This window comes from Nomia melanderi, chromosome 14 (assembly GCF_051020985.1).
Source record: "Nomia melanderi isolate GNS246 chromosome 14, iyNomMela1, whole genome shotgun sequence".
Classification (NCBI taxonomy): domain Eukaryota; kingdom Metazoa; phylum Arthropoda; class Insecta; order Hymenoptera; family Halictidae; genus Nomia; species Nomia melanderi.
Genome location: NC_135012.1, coordinates 9718135 through 9735893, shown reverse-complemented (window position 1 = coordinate 9735893; position 17759 = coordinate 9718135). Strand labels below are relative to the sequence as shown.

The 17759-nt window shown below is 38.1% G+C and overlaps 1 protein-coding gene across 2 annotated transcripts in view; it reads right to left on the bottom strand.

Annotated features, from left to right (window-relative positions):
• Positions 1 to 17759, bottom strand: part of LOC116429020 (lachesin) — a 142478-nt gene that overhangs the window by 34393 nt on the left and 90326 nt on the right. For both annotated transcript variants that reach the window (XM_031981382.2, XM_031981383.2), the window contains exons 4-5: positions 16872 to 17057; positions 4322 to 4405 (exon numbers count right to left, since the gene is read on the bottom strand). In XM_031981382.2, the coding sequence (XP_031837242.1) occupies positions 4322 to 4405; positions 16872 to 17057 (270 nt within the window). The remainder of the gene's footprint in view (positions 1 to 4321; positions 4406 to 16871; positions 17058 to 17759) is intronic.

Sequence of the window (17759 nt, the reverse complement as noted above, 5' to 3'; positions counted from 1 at the left end):
ACCGATATATCGAAACCGTATCGCAGAGTATCTTCGTTACAATCAATCAATACAGTCAGTATAGAATTTTGTTTAATTTCTTGTAGAAGTGACAGTTTTAACTGCATTATAAAAATTTGTTACCGAAAACATTAAAGAATTATTAAATAACAATGAGCCAAACGATAATAAAAGGCCTTTAAATCGAATATCAATTACTCAAAAGAGTAACATGTAACTGAAGACATATTATATTATACAGTATCCTGGATAAAATAATTTACTACTCATTAAATTACATACAATATGATAATTATTAAAACTTTGCAATAACAAATATTTTAACTTTAACTTTAGAATAATAAATACTTTAACTTTACAATAGTAAATATTTCAACATTAATTTAAAATAGCAAATACTTTTTGATAGTAAATAACTTTATAACAATTATTATTACTTATTGCGTGTTACGTAAAAAAAAGATGATTGAAAGACTCAAACAGTGTACCAGAAACAATAAAAATTAACTGAGAAATTGAAATTCAAATATGGCGATACATTTAAAGTTTTTCTTTGGTAATTAGCCGAGCAGTTTTATCGTTCTCGATGGAATACATTGAGCAAGCAAGATTTTCCCTGCGAGCTCACCTTGAGACGATCATTTCCTCCATTCCGTCGTCGCGCTGGCTTCTTCGCGAACGACCTTATCAATTTCAAATTAAGGACACAGGTAGGCCACGGACCGATATCCTAAATGTGGGATGATACAGAAAACGAGTTTAAAACTTCTAGACCCCCGTCTCATTGAAATTCAGATAGAGTACGAAACGTATCGCGGGAGAAGGGAAATCTCCCGACGAGCGACGAGATTTTTATAAACACTCGACCAACGATGGAAATAGCTCCTGTAGATTTGCTGTTCTTGTCCATCGAGTAATGAATCAATTGAAAATTCAACTGTTCGCGGACGAGAATTCTTAAACTTCTAAAAGTTTTTTCCAATAAAAAATTAAATTGTACATCAACGCGATAACTACCGAGCAATTGAATTGACCTTTTGAAATTTCTTTATGAAAACTGCAAGAGTGCATCTATTGAGACTTTTATTGATTTATAATTCTTCTTTCAATTTCTTATTAATTTTCCAGAGGAACGTCTGTTACCTTTTTAATAATTGCAGAAAGGAGGAAATCAGGAATAGGTCGTACTGACCCGTTTGGTAGTTTTAATGTTAAAATTTTAAATATTAGAAGGAAGAAAATTATAGGACAATATCTTATTAGTTAAACGATTAAATTATGCATTTGCAACTTTCGATTTTAGATATCAAAAGTCGCCGTTAAAGCTCCATTCAACTGTAAAGAGTTGTTCCCTTTAGTGTCATTGTAACAGTAACTCCAAGCGTTGATTTCTAAAATCCAAAACTGTAAACGAATAATTTATTTATTCGAATACAGTTCGAATACAATTCGGTCTTCCTTGGGAAAAGTTTCCAGTTTGGACAATTCTCGATTGCAAAGAGATGAATTATAATAATTACATTATCGACTGTTTGACAGCCAAACGTTAAATTATATAGTTCCCTAATTTCTCCGTGTTCCTATGTAAAGATGTAATACGTGTAATGATTACAAGATTTAATTAACCCCTTGCAGTATATTTTCTTTTACAACTATGCTTGACAAGTTATTTCATTACTCACAATTAATTAAAAAAAGAAAACAATTCCACACTCAATTCATGTCTACGTTTACTCTAAATCACTGTAATTAATATCAGAAAAAATAATATTCATTTTGAGCTCAGAAGAATTGCGACAGCCGTATTCGTTAATCTTATTTTAAATCTTCTTAAGGGATTAATTTCACGTGCTTCAGCTACACGCCATTAACCCTTGCCTTATGATTTCTTCCATAAGCATGCTGGAACCATTTTGTAATTAACAATGCGTCAAAAGGAGAAAGAATTCTATTCTGTGTACACATATACATTTACAAACTTTCGTTTTGTCGCGAGTCTGACACGGCACGATAAAGTGTTAATAAAAGTGTTTATTTTCTGAATGGAAACCTATCGTTCGGTAATTTCAATGTCTGGCGCGCAGAGTGGCTAACCGGTCGACCAATTCGCGAGATCCGATTGGAATTGGAATTTTCATTTTTGATAAGCATCATCCCCTGTGTTAGCAGGGGAAAGGATTATGCCCGCGCGCTACCGGAACCGATGTTCATTTTTGAAAGTCGCATCGAATTGTTTCGTATAATTTGAAATTTTTTAAATCGATTTTACTTCTGCCTCGTAACGTCGAATAAAATGAAGCGATCTTTGTTTCCGGAAATCGTATGTTTGAGTAAAATTTGAAATTTTTTCAATCGATTCTATTTCTATTTCGCAGCGTTGCCAATGAAATGAACCGATGTTCATTTTTGGAAGTGGAACTGAATTGTAACATTATCAGTAAGAATGCATGATCACTACGCATAGTTTTCAACACCATTATATCTAAAACAATAAAATATTCCAAATATTACAATTCAAAATTTGTCTACGCGATTAGTTTCATGTTTACCATCTTAAATTTCGAAATTTTCCTATATCAAAACTATATTTACTTTACAATCTACATTAACCCATTCGCTACCGTCTTTCAATAACAATACCCGCAGTCACACTGTCTCATTAAATAAAACACATCGTCACAAAGCACAAGTAACAATTAAAAAAGAAGATCTCCGTGTCCGCGCATTGTACCATCAAAACACGTAAATGTAATTTACTCTTCACACAAAATATGAAACATCGATCGGCACGAATACCCGACGCTGCCAGCGAACGTGTTAATTACCGTCGCACAAACATTTAATCGCTCCATCAACGAACAAAGTCCCCCCCCTCCCACTCGAAGATAACCTCCGCAGAATCGCAGAAAACCAGGGACAACCGGCGATCGTAAATTACCAATTTTTCTCGAGGGCCGCAAATATTGCCGCGGATTAAATACTTGTGAACGGCGGTGTATATAAATTCCCGGCGAGTTCTTTTTTCCCCGCGTCGCATAAATATTCGGCCCTTAAACGCACGGTATATTACGGTGAGTTACGTCGTCATTTCTCCGCGGCTTTTTAATTGTACCCGCGCGGAAATTTAGTAGGCGAAGTAGTTTTAATTACTGAAATTCACGGGAAGCGAATCCCGCCGCGGCACGAGCGGCTCCGCGGGGGCGGCGGGGGCGGGACGGCGAACCGTCTGTCGCGATTGAAGAATATCGCCGAAGAAGAAAATACACGCGGTAACTTTTCAAAGTGCTTTTGACGTTCGTTCCCGGGGAAACGTAATATTCCGGGCGCGCCGGTCGCGGCATCGGCTTTGATAAGAAAACCGGGTGAAACGGGAAATATTTACACATTACGCTGCCGCGTATGTTTTGAGAGCACGCGCCGCCGTGATACGTATACACGCGCAACAGGTTATTGAGATGCTTTAACAATATTCGCAGAATTTTCGTTTCCGCGGCGGCCGATTGAAGCGCCGCGGATTCTCGAATTAAATGCGCGGATAAAACGTTGAGTGCACATTTTGTAAAAGGATACTCTGGTCCTATGAAAGGTAATGAAAAATATGAATGCGAGTAGTCGGCGTTTCGCTGCGATCACTTGTGATTTTTTCATTTCGCGGCCTTTCCTTTTGTTTTGGATTTTCTGTTATTTTTTCAGCTGATTTTAGTTTTTCTTGGTGTGCGTTTAGTATTGATTTATTTGTTTCTTTCCTTTGAGTGGAAAGTTTATAGTAGTTGATTAATACTATAAGGAATTAAATTATAAATTTACTATGATGTTTTGGTGTGAGCAATAATTTGTTTGATTATCACTCGCTGAATTAACGACCAGTGGATATTGAATGTATAATGGGTGGATGTTGAAAATCTCGAGTTTATCTATGAACTTCACTTTACTTTCGCAGTAAGAACAGTTATGAGTCTTGTTACTAGTGAAGCGACTTATGATATTACGCGAGTCTAAACTGATGTTTTGACGATTTGTATTCTACAACGTTGAAATTAGTGCTGACTTTTCTCCGATTCATGGAAGAGGAACATAAAAATTTGCCCGGTTTATGACAGGGGTATTTTCGAATTATGCAATTCCAAATCCGGCCCTTATTACGGGCTGTAAGCTAGGCTCTGACTTACCGCCCTTAACGCTGTAACTTTCTCGCCCTATCATAAACCAGGCCGCAACGAAATCGTGATGAGAGCTTCTTATTCCGCGACGGAACCGTCGTTACGCCGTAACATATGATATGGATTAATTTATAATAATATGGAAGTAATCGCTTACTCACTTGCCCTCCTTCGCGTGCCACGACATCGCTCGACGTGTCCTTATTAATAAAATCTGGTGGCACGACAATTGACAGCATACCTGTCTGGAAGAAAATTAACTTTTTGAAACACTTTATCTTCCGTGTACTGAAAATATTATAAGATACATGCATTGTAGGATCTTAGACATATATATTAGGTTTCAGTCGAAATGAATAAACAGCATTTCTTTTCAAAGACCAACAATTCGAACAACCAAGGTAACTTCATTTTTGTTTTTAAATTATCAATAATATTTATTAAACGATGTTGTTCTCGTTTATATAAATCAGAAGGGTGCACGTATTTAGATCTCAAGATGTTTATACCTTCCTATAATATCGTGTCAGACTCGTGAAAAAATGTTAATCTGCATTTGACAAATCTAAGTGCTATATTACTTCTCTATTATTGATCGATAACCTTTAGAATAAATGTAGACATAGAATAAGCATCAAAATTCGTTCTTCCCCTAAGAAATTACTAACGATAAAATAGCAGTATCGATCACAGTTAACAAATAAATCACAGACCAAGGGGTTAAAACGTCGCGGAACTTGTGGGACGACCTAATGCAACCATCGATTTATCCAAAACACCAACAGCAATATCCCCAAAACCGAAAGCACCCGATAGGGAGCTCGTCGTTCCCAAACGAGACGTGTAACCGACACAGGCGAAAGGCGGCCGAATAACTTCCCTCCGACGAGAAGCGGAGCATACAGAATTACGCGGCCCGCTTCGCATCCGGCACAGTATTTCAGGCCCGCGTGCCAAAATTCGTCCCCCGCGGTGTATATTTTCCGGGCACGCACCGGAACGGGCCAGAATTTAATGTTAATGATACGCTTAACGGCCTGCACAATGCATCAAGTAAATTTCCTTTCTTACCGAATCTCTAAATTATATCCGCGCGCATTACTCTATTCCGCGGGACCCGGGGACTGAATAACGCCCGGGAGCCCCTAAATCCTCGCTGTATTTCGCTTCCGACTCCCTCGGCCCCCCTCCGCCGTCCGGACACCCTTGCGGGGGAAGCGGCGAGCAACATATCACCGGGGCTTGTAAGCGGGACGCGAGGATGGAAACAGATAGAGGGAAAGAAAGAAGGGAGACAGAGTTTAGAGTGCAGCCAGTGCCAATGAGCGTAGCGGCTTTTCATTAATTAACGACAAGCCGAGCGCCGGCGATATAATAGAGTAACGGAGTCGGCGCGCGTTGTTGTTCCGCTGTTGCCTAACAATTCGGCCGTTGAATTTTTCACTGTGAGCGAAGCGATCGCTGTTAACGCTGGTTACGGGAGTGATGGAAAGGGGTGGAACGAGAGGGATGGAGAGGGGTCGAGGAAGGAAGAGAAACGAGGTAGAGAGAGACGAAGTCACATTGAAAGAGAGGATGAGGGAGAGACGGAAGGTAGAGAATAAGGGGATGAAAGGGAGGAAACGGGAGAGATGAAGCAAACGGTGAATAAGAATGGAGAGAGGAGAGGGAGAGGGATGAGGTTAAATAGAGACAACTGCAAATGAAAGAGGGAGACGGATGGATGAAGCCGAACAGAAAGAACGAGGGAGAATGGAGAGGAAAGGGAGAGGGATGAAGCGAAATAGAGAGAGCAACCGAGAATGAAAGCGAAGAAAAGGGGAATGAAGCGAAACAGAAAGAGCGACTGAGATTGAAAGAGAGGAACGAGGAGAGACGAAGAAAAATAGAAAGGGCAAGCGAGTAAAAGACAAGTAAGAATGAACTAATGTACAATGAACTGAAACAGAAAGAGGAACTGAGGATAAAACAGAAAAGGGGAAAAAGGGATATAGAAAGAGCAAGTGAGAAAGTCAAAAAGAGAAAAAGAACGTGACAGGGATGAAGAAAAATGAAAAAAGCAACTGAGAAAGTCAGTAATAGATGAGTGAGAGCAACAAGGGCGGAAAAAGAGGAAGAAATAGGGAAATAAAAAGAAAGAGAGGAAAAAGTGTGAGAAAGAAGGGAAGAAAAAGAAAGAGTGAAGGGAAGAGAGGGGGTAGGGGGGGTTATAAGGTGCAAATGGCAAAGTACGAAACGTCGGAACGGATTCTCCTGTGTTCTCCCCCAGGGGTAACGTTGAATCGGCCGCGAAACTGCTTGTTCATTACGTATTTGCAGCGCGAATTCTCTCCCGACTAAGGGAGATTTGAGTAGTTGACTTTCATCGGCTGCGAGATATCCCCTTAAGAGACGTCAGGTCCACTGGGATCGGGAAAAAGTGTCTTTCGCTGCTTCTTCAGCTGTCTGGATTGTGCGTCCGACCCCTTTGTCGGACGGTGAGCGTTGCGCTCCAGGTGATTGCACAGCATTCGTTGGTAAATATTTCGCAGCCGGCCGATAGTTTGCCTCGCACGGACGTCTACAGTTTGGCATCGGGTCGGAGGAAGAATTGACGCGAACGGTTCTGTTAGGAGAATCACTTTGATAGTTGGAAGATGGAGGACTGGCAGGTTGATCAGTAATTTAAGGTGATTGTGCGATTACACATATATGAGTCTTGAGAATTGAAGAAATTGGTTCAATGAAACGAGCATTGTGTGATTATATTAATCTTCAAAAGATTTGCTTCACTCTGTGTGAAACAATAAGAATTATTAACCCTTCGCAATTGAATATTAAATTTTACTCCAATAGCTACGTATTTCATTAGCCTTTACTATATTTAATCATAATTGTATCATATATTAGCTCAATTTTAGTAATCTTCGATACTAAATGAAGTTCTAGGTTCTCAAAGAATTAAAAACAGAAGAATTAATTCAGCTTCGATCCACATTTTCTCTCTCCTTTCTCAATCAGCGAAACAGAATTACGAATTCCTTTCGGAACCTACACACAGAATCCCTCGAAAATCAGCAAAAGCAATCTCCCAGGCCCTCGAACCGAGTCAATACCGAAACCACGGAAAAACAAGGAACAAAGGCGAGATCTTCCAGCAACCGTCCTTAACTCGAGTTCCTCGCGCCGGAAAGAAGCGGAACGTCAGTTCCGAGCGGAGAAGGGGCGAACGTAACGATCGTCATCAAGTTGCGCCGGCAGTCGTTAACAACCCGCGTTGCTGGTCCATACGCGAGTACCTACTCCCGACAGTCGAGATCTTACGAGACATTGCGAGAGCATCGCTTATCAGCAAACAAGCTGTGACTAGTGTACCATCGTAATTCCTCGAGGAAGGGCGGAACGAAAGCATTACGGGTTAGAGGGCGGGGGGACGGCGCTAAGGTTAGAGGTGACGGCAGCAAGTTCGGTCTGCGTCAGGACTTTTCCAGGTGGTCGTACGTCAAACCACGGAACGACAGTGGGAAGGACTTCCCCCGACACGCGTACACGTGCACACTTCGAATCCAAACCACCCCCGCAGTATCTTTCCACTCCACTTACTGGTTAAGGGAGCCGAGGCAACAGTCGGCGGGATTCTGGGAACCACCTGCAGTGGGTCCTAGCGCGCGAGGTGTGCGCACGTAATTACGAGGATGTAATCCGCGCTACGACAAAACTTCAATCGTTATAACCGAGTCGTCTCGCAAGTCACCGAACTGCTTAAAACAGCCTCAACGAATACGTTTCCGGCGAAACAAGGCGCAACGCCTCGCCTCGCAACGCCTCGCCTCGCCTCGCCACGCCACGTCGTGCCACACTTGCAGCTTTCCAACGATCTTGCATAGCTTCGCTTCGCGCGTCTCTCTTATCCTCCGCGTGACAGTTCGGTGACAGGCAGACACGTGCCCGAGCACGTTAACTTGACGGTGTCGCGGCAGTGAATTATGAAACTACGGCTTCGTTCCGTAAATTAATTATTGCTTACCTGGGAATCGCTCGATCGGGGATGTTGATACAATAAATGCGCCGGATGGGGTGAGTTATGGGAATCGGTTTACTTGTACCGCGATTCTGAGGTCTAAGTTGTTTTGAGCTCGGTGCTCGGTGATTTGATTGTTTGCAATGGGGATGACTTGTAGGTGACGTTTGACTTGGTATAGAGAGATCGTGGGATTCGATAGTTGATAGCGAGTTTTGTGGAACGTGATCAAATATGGGATGTTGGAATAAAATGGATGTATCTATTGATTTGTGTACGTGTTGTTTTTGTTTAGTACTGTCGATGATTTTGTTAATGTTTTATTGGAGAATGATGAGTATATGTGGTAAGAAAACTTTTGAGTGTGGTGGGTTAACTATTATTGGAAACGTAGTCGATGACTTGAAGTTTTTTATTTAGATTTTATATTTGGAGTGAATTAATATTTTGATATGTCCAGCCAACAAAATTTTTATTTAGAATCTAGCAGAGGCAGGAGGATTGAAACCAATTTTGATGAAAAATTTTGACTCTTTAATTTGTATTTAATTAAGGCAATTATTTTAATTTTAGAAAGTTTTAATTATTGAAAGCTTACCATTCATATTTATGATTACTGTTATTGTTTACGTCGTTTAGAGAAAGGAGAAAGTTCAGAAGCTAGAGGATATGAACATTACCAGTATTAAAAAGTGAAATATTATTAATGTAAAGCATAGTGACAAATCTGTTGTCTGAAAATTTTGTAGAGTCCTGGTACGTTGAGAAAATGTAATTTTTCTAATCGCTGTTTGTATGTAATAATTTATTAAAGAATTAATAATTTATTAAAGTTGTCTGTTAGTTTTGAAATTCTATCATCTGATTCTTGATAAATAAAGTACTAACATATTTAATGAACATTACTCCAATTGAATAAAGTGTAGTGATCAGGCAAAACTATATATATATATATTCAATGAAAATAGATATTCCTGCTAAAACATCGTGACCGGTTAAGGATATTGAAACCAATGAGTTACAAAAATAAATTTCCGGTGACCTCGTATCACCGGAGTCTGCGTAGTATTCAATATAATACTTATTAAATGTTCAAATGGTCAGACTTCAAATTAACTGGATACACTGAAGACAGATGGTCCACATCCATTATGCTAATTATTTTCAACTTTAATGAATCTAGTGATAACGAAAAAAATAGAAAATTCATTGAAAGAGAGAAAACATTGACGTAGGAAACTTAACATTTTCAAGTATACTTGCTGTAGTTAAATAATTTTGAATATTTGTTCGTTAAAAATAAAATGTTAATATTTGAAAAATTGACAGCGGATAATTTGTTCATCTTACTTGTAAATTCGATGGATCTCATCAGATAAGTATTAAATCCCTGTTTATATATTCTGTTTTTATAGATCCACCTATAACATTACGAATTTGCATATAAATCTGCGGTGTAAATGAGAAATTTGAAATTGATGCTGTTTGTGCGATTTCCCATTCAACTTTTAACAATTTTTCATAGAAAAATGTGAACCCTTGCATTTCAGAAAATGCAGAGGGTATCTCGTTAAACTTTAATACAGGGTGACAACGTCACGAGGATTATTTTGATCGACATGGAAATATTTTAATCTGGACTCGCTAAGAATTTTTAAAAGACATTTTTCTATTTATGGAAAATCATGTATCTCACTATTATTCAATATTCAACAATACTAACATTGAAAGAATTCTTAAAGAGAAATGTATAATTAATTTATTACTGTTACAATCATGTTACAAATTCATTTTCGTCCATTGAATATGTCCCTTTTATTTAGCAAATGACACTTACTTTAATTCATGGAATTACTATCATTAAATTGTTAAAATGAAATATTAAGTAGCTTAACTAGAATACTAATGGTTTGAATAAATTGTTAGCGACATATTACATTAGAGAATACTGAACGTTAATAACGTTTCTTTCTTTCATAATTTAAGGTTCAAGGTGTAAATATATCTTATCAAATTCGTGGAATTTTCTATTTCTGTGGAAAAGATCGGCAACCGCCGTGATGGCACGGAAACTAGCAGGAAATGCAATTAACGGGAACCAGACTATTCGGAGATTTCTTATTATTCGATCTTCTTCTGTGCACTCTTCTAGACTTCATTGCAATTTACCTTCGTCAACCTTTCAAAAATATTTCTCTCTTTCGTTTCCCTTATTACATTGTTTATAATCTTTGGAATAATAAATTTCACGCAGAAAAGTTACAAGATAAGAACTGAAGAATAAAATAATGTTAGAATTCTTTAACGAAACATTTATAAACTATTTGTTACATTTCATTATTCATGTGAGACAGTAAGTCTATGAAACACTCTACACAATAGTTAAATTAATAAAATAATAGCACCAATACTATGAAAAACTAACAAACTTTATTTATTAGATCACACACAGTACAAATCAGTGATACTCAACCCTCTTTGAGACACCACCCTTTTTCTCACGAAATATTCAAAATACCACTAATATTTATTTATTACTCATTATTAATAATATACCTAACGTACCTACAGCTCTACTTTCTTACTTTCAATTTTACAAAAATATTACATTTTCTTTAAGAAGATATTAAAAAATTCAAAAACATAGAATGACTTACGATTAACTAAGCACCGCAAGCTTCTACCACCCCGAAACACCCGAAACCCCCTGAACACCCTAACAAGACACCGTCGCCACCTCAAGAATCCCCAAAGTAAATTACCGAGGTTCGAAAAACCCGGATCAATCGGAAAACCGGCGGCATCGAAACAAACGCGCCTCCCTTATTCCGCACAATGTAACCGCCGCCGCTCGAGAACAAGAACACTGTCTTCTATTAACCCCAAGCCGCGTAAGCCGGAAAGCTAGCGCGGACCCTTTCGTAGGAGTAAAGATTTCCTTTCGTCTCTCCCATAAACATCCCGAACTGTAGTTTGTTATCCGCGCAGTTGAAGCGATAAGTGTGCTCGAAGGGTGGGGGCGTCACGACGCGACGCCACATTGGAATCGCGCGGAAACGAGCAGAGAAATACAGTTAGCCGAAACGAAACTGCTCATAGAATTCGGGGGTTCGAGTTTTGCCACTCCGGAGGGGGAGGACGTTAGGCGGCGACGAATTCCTCGGAGGGTCGGAGCCCCAGCCGAACGAAAAGGGACGGACGGAGGCATTCAGAGGGCGGAAGGGTTTCCCACCGATTGACTGATGCATTTTCGCCGGTGTTTCCCGCGTTCATTACTTAGAGACCTAGCGGGGAGCTAACTTGGCAACCATCGCAGCGGCTGTTGCACTATTTAAGATTACCGTTTCTTCCGCGAACGGAGGGACGAGAGAGGGGGACAGCCGGATAGATAGAAGGAGGCCTGGACAGGTACAGGGGAGAGATCTGTGAGCTCGGATTCAATCTGAAATGTCGGAAAATTAGATCTCAAAGGAAAGTCTCGAGACTCTATCTCGTACCATATCACACTTTGCCGGAGTCCGGGGCTGGTAGACTGAAAGAAGAGGGCTCGGCAGGGCGCGGGGAGGGGTACTTTGCGGAGTGTGTCTGCAGGCGTGCCTTGACTCGTGGATGGCCGGGGGTTTCGTCGAAAGTCGGGGGAATGAAAGGTGACGTTTTGTGCGTTAGAGAAAATAGCTTGTTAAAGGCGTCCCTTCCCCGTGGGATTCTTACCGCTAGCGAGATTCGCCGCTAAAAGGCGCGGGAGTAGATTTCAGTAAGGCTGAGTGATTCTTCGTGGGACGGGAGTGTGTGGTTGATCGAATTAGTGGAGACATTCGCGTGAATTTTGGATGATTGGGTGAGAGGGTGCAATGCCATTTCCAATGGCATATTAATGTACTGGATTTAGGGGTGATATAGGTTTCACTGTGTTGTTTGTAGAAAAAGTATGCTATCTGTATGGTGTAGATGTTCCGGGTAATTAGTTAGAAATTCGTGAGAGAGATTTTTAGAATTTATATATGTAGAGAGTTAATCTACTTAAAATTTAGAATTCATTGTTCTCGATATAATGGGGAATCAGTTGACACTTGAAATTTCTGTCGGAATATTTCTACGTCTTAAGTTGTGCCAATGACCATGGGAATGTAATGTAGAAATATAGTTAATTATAGACATATAATTAGAAATATATGATTAATTATGAGAGTACAGTTAACACACAAGCTCCTACGAAAATCTCAAACGTTTCACACAACACTTATTCATTAGAAGCAAAGATGAACAACTACTAATCATTCGACCTAATTACAATTCAATTATAACCATCACAACCTAATAATTCCTACTAATTATCAACTTGCTTACGTTATTAAACATTTTTATATTGTTAGAAGATCCACATTTTCAATATCTATAATAATAGCTCCACTATAAACTCGGTGGCTCATCCGGGATCACTATATATAGAAATATAATCAATCAACGACACTGTAAGGAAAAATCAGACGAAAGAGGCATCCGAGAGCATTAACAAGTTTGATTTCGCGTAATGAAGAAACTGCGAGACAGAGAACGGTCCCTGGTTTATCGGCTCGCCGGGATTGCTCGCGAGGGTAGACCATTCGCCGCTAAGAGCTCGGCATCGTCGAGAACGTCCACTTTTGCGGATGCGTTGAAATTTTTAGCCAACCCACCGGGAATGGCTCGTCTCGCTGCTCGTCAATTTTATGCAAGGTTATCCCCCTCTCGCCCCGCCCCGGCGCACGTCTGAAAGGCAGAAAGGGTGGAAGGTATGCGAAAATAAAAATTTTATGCACGCGTTCGGATCGAGACCCCTCCCACGCTCTATCTATGCTGATGGAATACAAGTTTCATGGGAGGATAAGTGCCTGGCGTCACGGTGTCTTAGAAAACAGCAAATTATTTATCGTCCCATTGATTGGGGAGGAGGGATACAGGGGAGGCATTGAAATCCGACGATGGACCACGTTGATTAAAGGAAAATACATGAAGTTTTAACTTCGACAATGTATTTACTCCTAGAATCAATATAAAAGTTTTACTTTGTCGAATGATTAACAAAATTGGTTTTTTTAAATTTAAATATGAAAGGAATTATAAAGTGTAAATTATAAAATTATTGTTTTATCATGATATATTAATTTCGGATGCCTTCGATTTCCACGATGATGTATTTACTGTATAAGCGATTCTAATGGCCGCAAATTTCCCCGTGGACGAAACGAGGTGAAATCTAAGCATTATTTTCAAGGTGTTCATAAACGGGAGCTGACATTCCAGAACTAGAGGAGACGGCTTGTTAAGTTTCCTGGAATGCGGTGCTTCAGCGTCTCCAGAGAAATATCTTCGATACTTGTAGAGATTGTTACGTCGAAGGTAACTAATACTCGCTAGGGACATCACCCAACTAGCACGCGCTGATTGTAACGATATTTTGCATGCAAGTAGAACACCGATAAATATTCAACGCATTTTCTCTGTAGCTGTACGTTTTTATATTTACGGGGAACAGCCACCAAAAATATCTGGGTCGTCAAATATGTTGATAAACTACTGAGAACGGAAAGTCTTCGATGTAAAAAACAATTTTTTAATAATCAATACGAAAAATTAAACATGCTTTTATACTTCTAAATGATATATCTTATCAATCAATATTTTTCGTTAATGTATCAATACAAATAATACTACTTAACTGAATTATAATCCATATACACGATCATTACAAGTCTTTATTGATCTAAATATATAATTGCGTAAAGAAATATTTTAGGCCTTCAAAGCCAACCAAATTTCATTTATAACATTGTCTTCCAACGTTGCCCTTCTCACCTGAGTAATTAATTCAATTAATTTGATTCGCCTAATTTCTTTGTTTCACTTCCCTCCGTAACAAGCGCTCCCATTGATATTACGTAACAAGCAATAAATTAAAGTATGCGGATTAAACCAATCGCAATGAAGGAATTTGATATCGTGTGAAAGATCGTACCGAAGCAACGCAGAGAGTCACCTAATTGGAATTGATGGGTTCCACAAACGACGTGCATCCCGGAACTTTATCGATCTAAATAGTGTCGGCGGTACCGTTTCCAATTAGTTATTTCACCGAGTTTCTCGGCTTACCGCGATTCGTCCTGCCGGCTAAACTGTTCGCAGAAAGCTCTGATTCCGACCGCTTAGTTACTGAAAACGCTCGAAACAGCAAGCGGCTAAACATGTCCGATAGCCAGCTGTGCCTAAGTAAATTGCCTTTTTCGCCCCCATCTAAACCTAAGTTAAATCCTCTTTGCCGCGCGCGCTCTCGGATATCCACGGGAAAGGACTGAAATATTCGTACCACCGGGTTCTTGAAAAACAATTCTGTAACAATGGTAAATTTTAGAAATTCCGTGCAACAACGCTGCCGACGAAGAAGTATTTTAACTCCGAACTTGAATTCCATTTAACACTAAAACTACCGGGCGGGTCAAACCGAGCCGTTCCCGATTTCTCCTTTTCAATTATTAAGAAGATAACAGACTTTGAGAAATTATTAAAGAAATTCATGTAACAATACTCGAACTAAATTGTAAATAATAAAAGTCTCAGTAGATGCACTATTTGGAGTTTCTAGAGGAATATCGAAATGTTAATATAACTGCTCGGTAATTTTAGTGTTAAACAAAATATTTCGACGTTGGTGTATCTTGTAATTAACATTCATATTTGGGGAGGATAAATATAAAATGATTTTGTTAGTAAACATTATGGGTTTCGAATTTTGTTTTTTACAAGGAATGATATGTAGATTATTTTTCTTATTTTTCTGTTTTCCATGTGTTGTATATAATTTTCGAGAAGTTTAAGTAATAATGCAAATTCTTCGTGAATTCTCGATTTTATTCAAATCCACAGTTTTCTAAGAATTTATGCATAATAATATTCATTAATTCCTTCATGTTGTTATAAAAAAAAGGAAAAGTTTAAAATAAAATAAAAATGCAAAATATGAATTAAATTTACTGTTCACAATATTTAATTAATGATTTTGAACCCCGGGGCTTCGTTGCTCAAATTTAATTATTATTCGTGCAGATAATTCCAGAAATGAAAACATCATTGATTAAACATTTTGTTTGGTAGGGTAATTATATTCTCACTTACATGTGCGAAATTATATATCCACAGAACACATTATGAAAAATTAAATTCAAAATATATTTTCATCAACATTTCAAAGCTTCAAGACCGCCAGACATTCTCCGAACTTTCTTACATGGACAAAAAATAATTTCCAGGTGTTTTGACGTGAATTTAATAAAACTCCGAAGTCTCGAAGTTCATGAACTCTTCGAACTGTACAAACCATTTAATTTGAAAGGGAAGAGCCAAATGCTCAAAGAAATCGAAAATAACTTTGATGAAGGATCAGGAGACTAAACCCGGGGATATAAAGTTCCGCGAGCTACTTGACAGAATTTTTGTTTGGCCATTTTTAATGCATAAAGACCTGCGTTAGAACCGGAATCAGTTCGCTCCCTTTGAGAATCTTTTTCCTTTCGCTGGGAGTACGTTTCAAACGAGATATTTCATTTCTCGCCGATACATTATAGAAGAAACGGAATAATAAATAACGGTAAATTTACATTATTGTGGACGGCGGATTTTCCGCGTTAATTTGAAATTTCAAATTTAATCATGTAAAATTGTTTTAAACCTCGTAAAACCTTATTCAAAGGGAATTCATTTTTGCTTCAGTCACGACGCTTATAAATTAGACAATGAAAATGCGGCTGTGCATAAATATGCACTAATTACAGAGGGATTTTCCATGCACCGTCGTAATGTTTTTTACAATGAAATTTCATAAAGTTTTTATTGCGCGACTGTTGTACCAATTTTAGCGGACGATAGTTAAGTGTGGTATTACAATTAAATTTTCTAAAATTAATTTCCCACGTATGTTACTGGTCGTATTGCTTTAAATTTTCAGTTATTTTTTTATAAATTTAAAAATAGACACATAGTAACTGTAATAATTTTTGACAATTAATGTAAATGTATCATGCATATAATTCTTGTGTACAAGGATGAGCATATAAATATGGGCAACTTTTGTTGGAAATCAACTCGATTAATATCAATATAGAAAGTATAACAATAATTGAATTATAAAAACATAGAAACGTATAAATTTGTATACAATAGTGTTCAATCAATAGCTTTTAATCAATTATTACGTAACAAATACTGATAGTTCAGAGTACACCAAATTGCAATGTATATTGAAAAGATTTCCATTTTTATTGCAGTTTTTAACATGTCACCTGGTGTTCGTAACTTTTCAATCTATATTCCTCTAAATAATATAGTACAAAAATAGGAATTGAAATTCATGAGACAATCGTTGAAAAATATACAAAATTTATATATTTGTATATTCGTCACTGTACCCAAGTTTCTTTATAAAAACCTTCACTTTTAATATCAATTTAAAACTCAGTCGCTGTTCGTTCATCTGGATCTTGAAAATTAAAAATTTAAACATAGAAGATTAAGATATATATTCCTAGGACTGCAAATTTTGATTTACTCTACCAAATAACGTTTACAAAATTCAATATGCAACAAATTGCGTTCCGTAAACCTCTTGTTAAACCGTGACACAGAAAAAGGTAAAGTGGACAGCGTTTTACAGCTTTTTCGAACTCGCGTCATCGACTTACTTGCCATTTCATGGGATTCGTGTTAATCTGACACATATAGACGCCTTCGTCCTCCAGTTGCACGCCCTTTATGTGGAGATTCCACATCGTGTGATCACTATGGGACACTGAGATCCTCTTGTTATGAGTTATTACGTGCTCGTGGATCGCCTGGATTGCCTTAGTGTCCGCTTTCACCCAGCCGACCTGTCGAGGACATTCACGTTAGAAAAATTGCACCCGTGACCTGATAAATTCGTGGTGAAACTCGCAACAATAACTAACAAAGCGATCCGGCGTCATGAAAACGAAGTGAATTGTGGCATTTCGTCGGGACGATGTAAGACAGAGGGAAAGTGAATCTTGAAAGTATAATGTTCCGATGAACAGACTTTTCTTCGTGAAAATAAAGAATTATCTGTTAAGGCCACTTATAGCCTTACCGTTTCGTTCGAGCCCTTAAACCATCGTGGTTTTAGTTTGTATACACTTTTTACGTTTTCTAAGACTTATCGTACATTTGGTAGTTTTTTCGTAACAATAAGAGCCTTCGTCCTATTCACAACTTGCAATCGTCTTTAATGTACTGGATTTAGGGGTGTGTGATATAGGTTTCACTGTATTGTTTGTAGAAAAAGTATGCTATCTGTATGATGTAGATGTTCCAGGTAATTAGTTAGAAATTCGTGAGAGAGATTTTTTGGAATTTATATATGTAGAGAGTTAATCTACTTAAAATTTAGAATTCAGTTAACACTTTTGAAATACCAAAAATAAAGGAACATTATCTGTAGTAGAATTTAATGTTGCAGTTTTAAATATTATATTATTAAACACTTATTTAAGATAGGTATTTTTATTGTACAGATAAGTATTTGATAATATGATATTTGAAACTGCAATATTGAA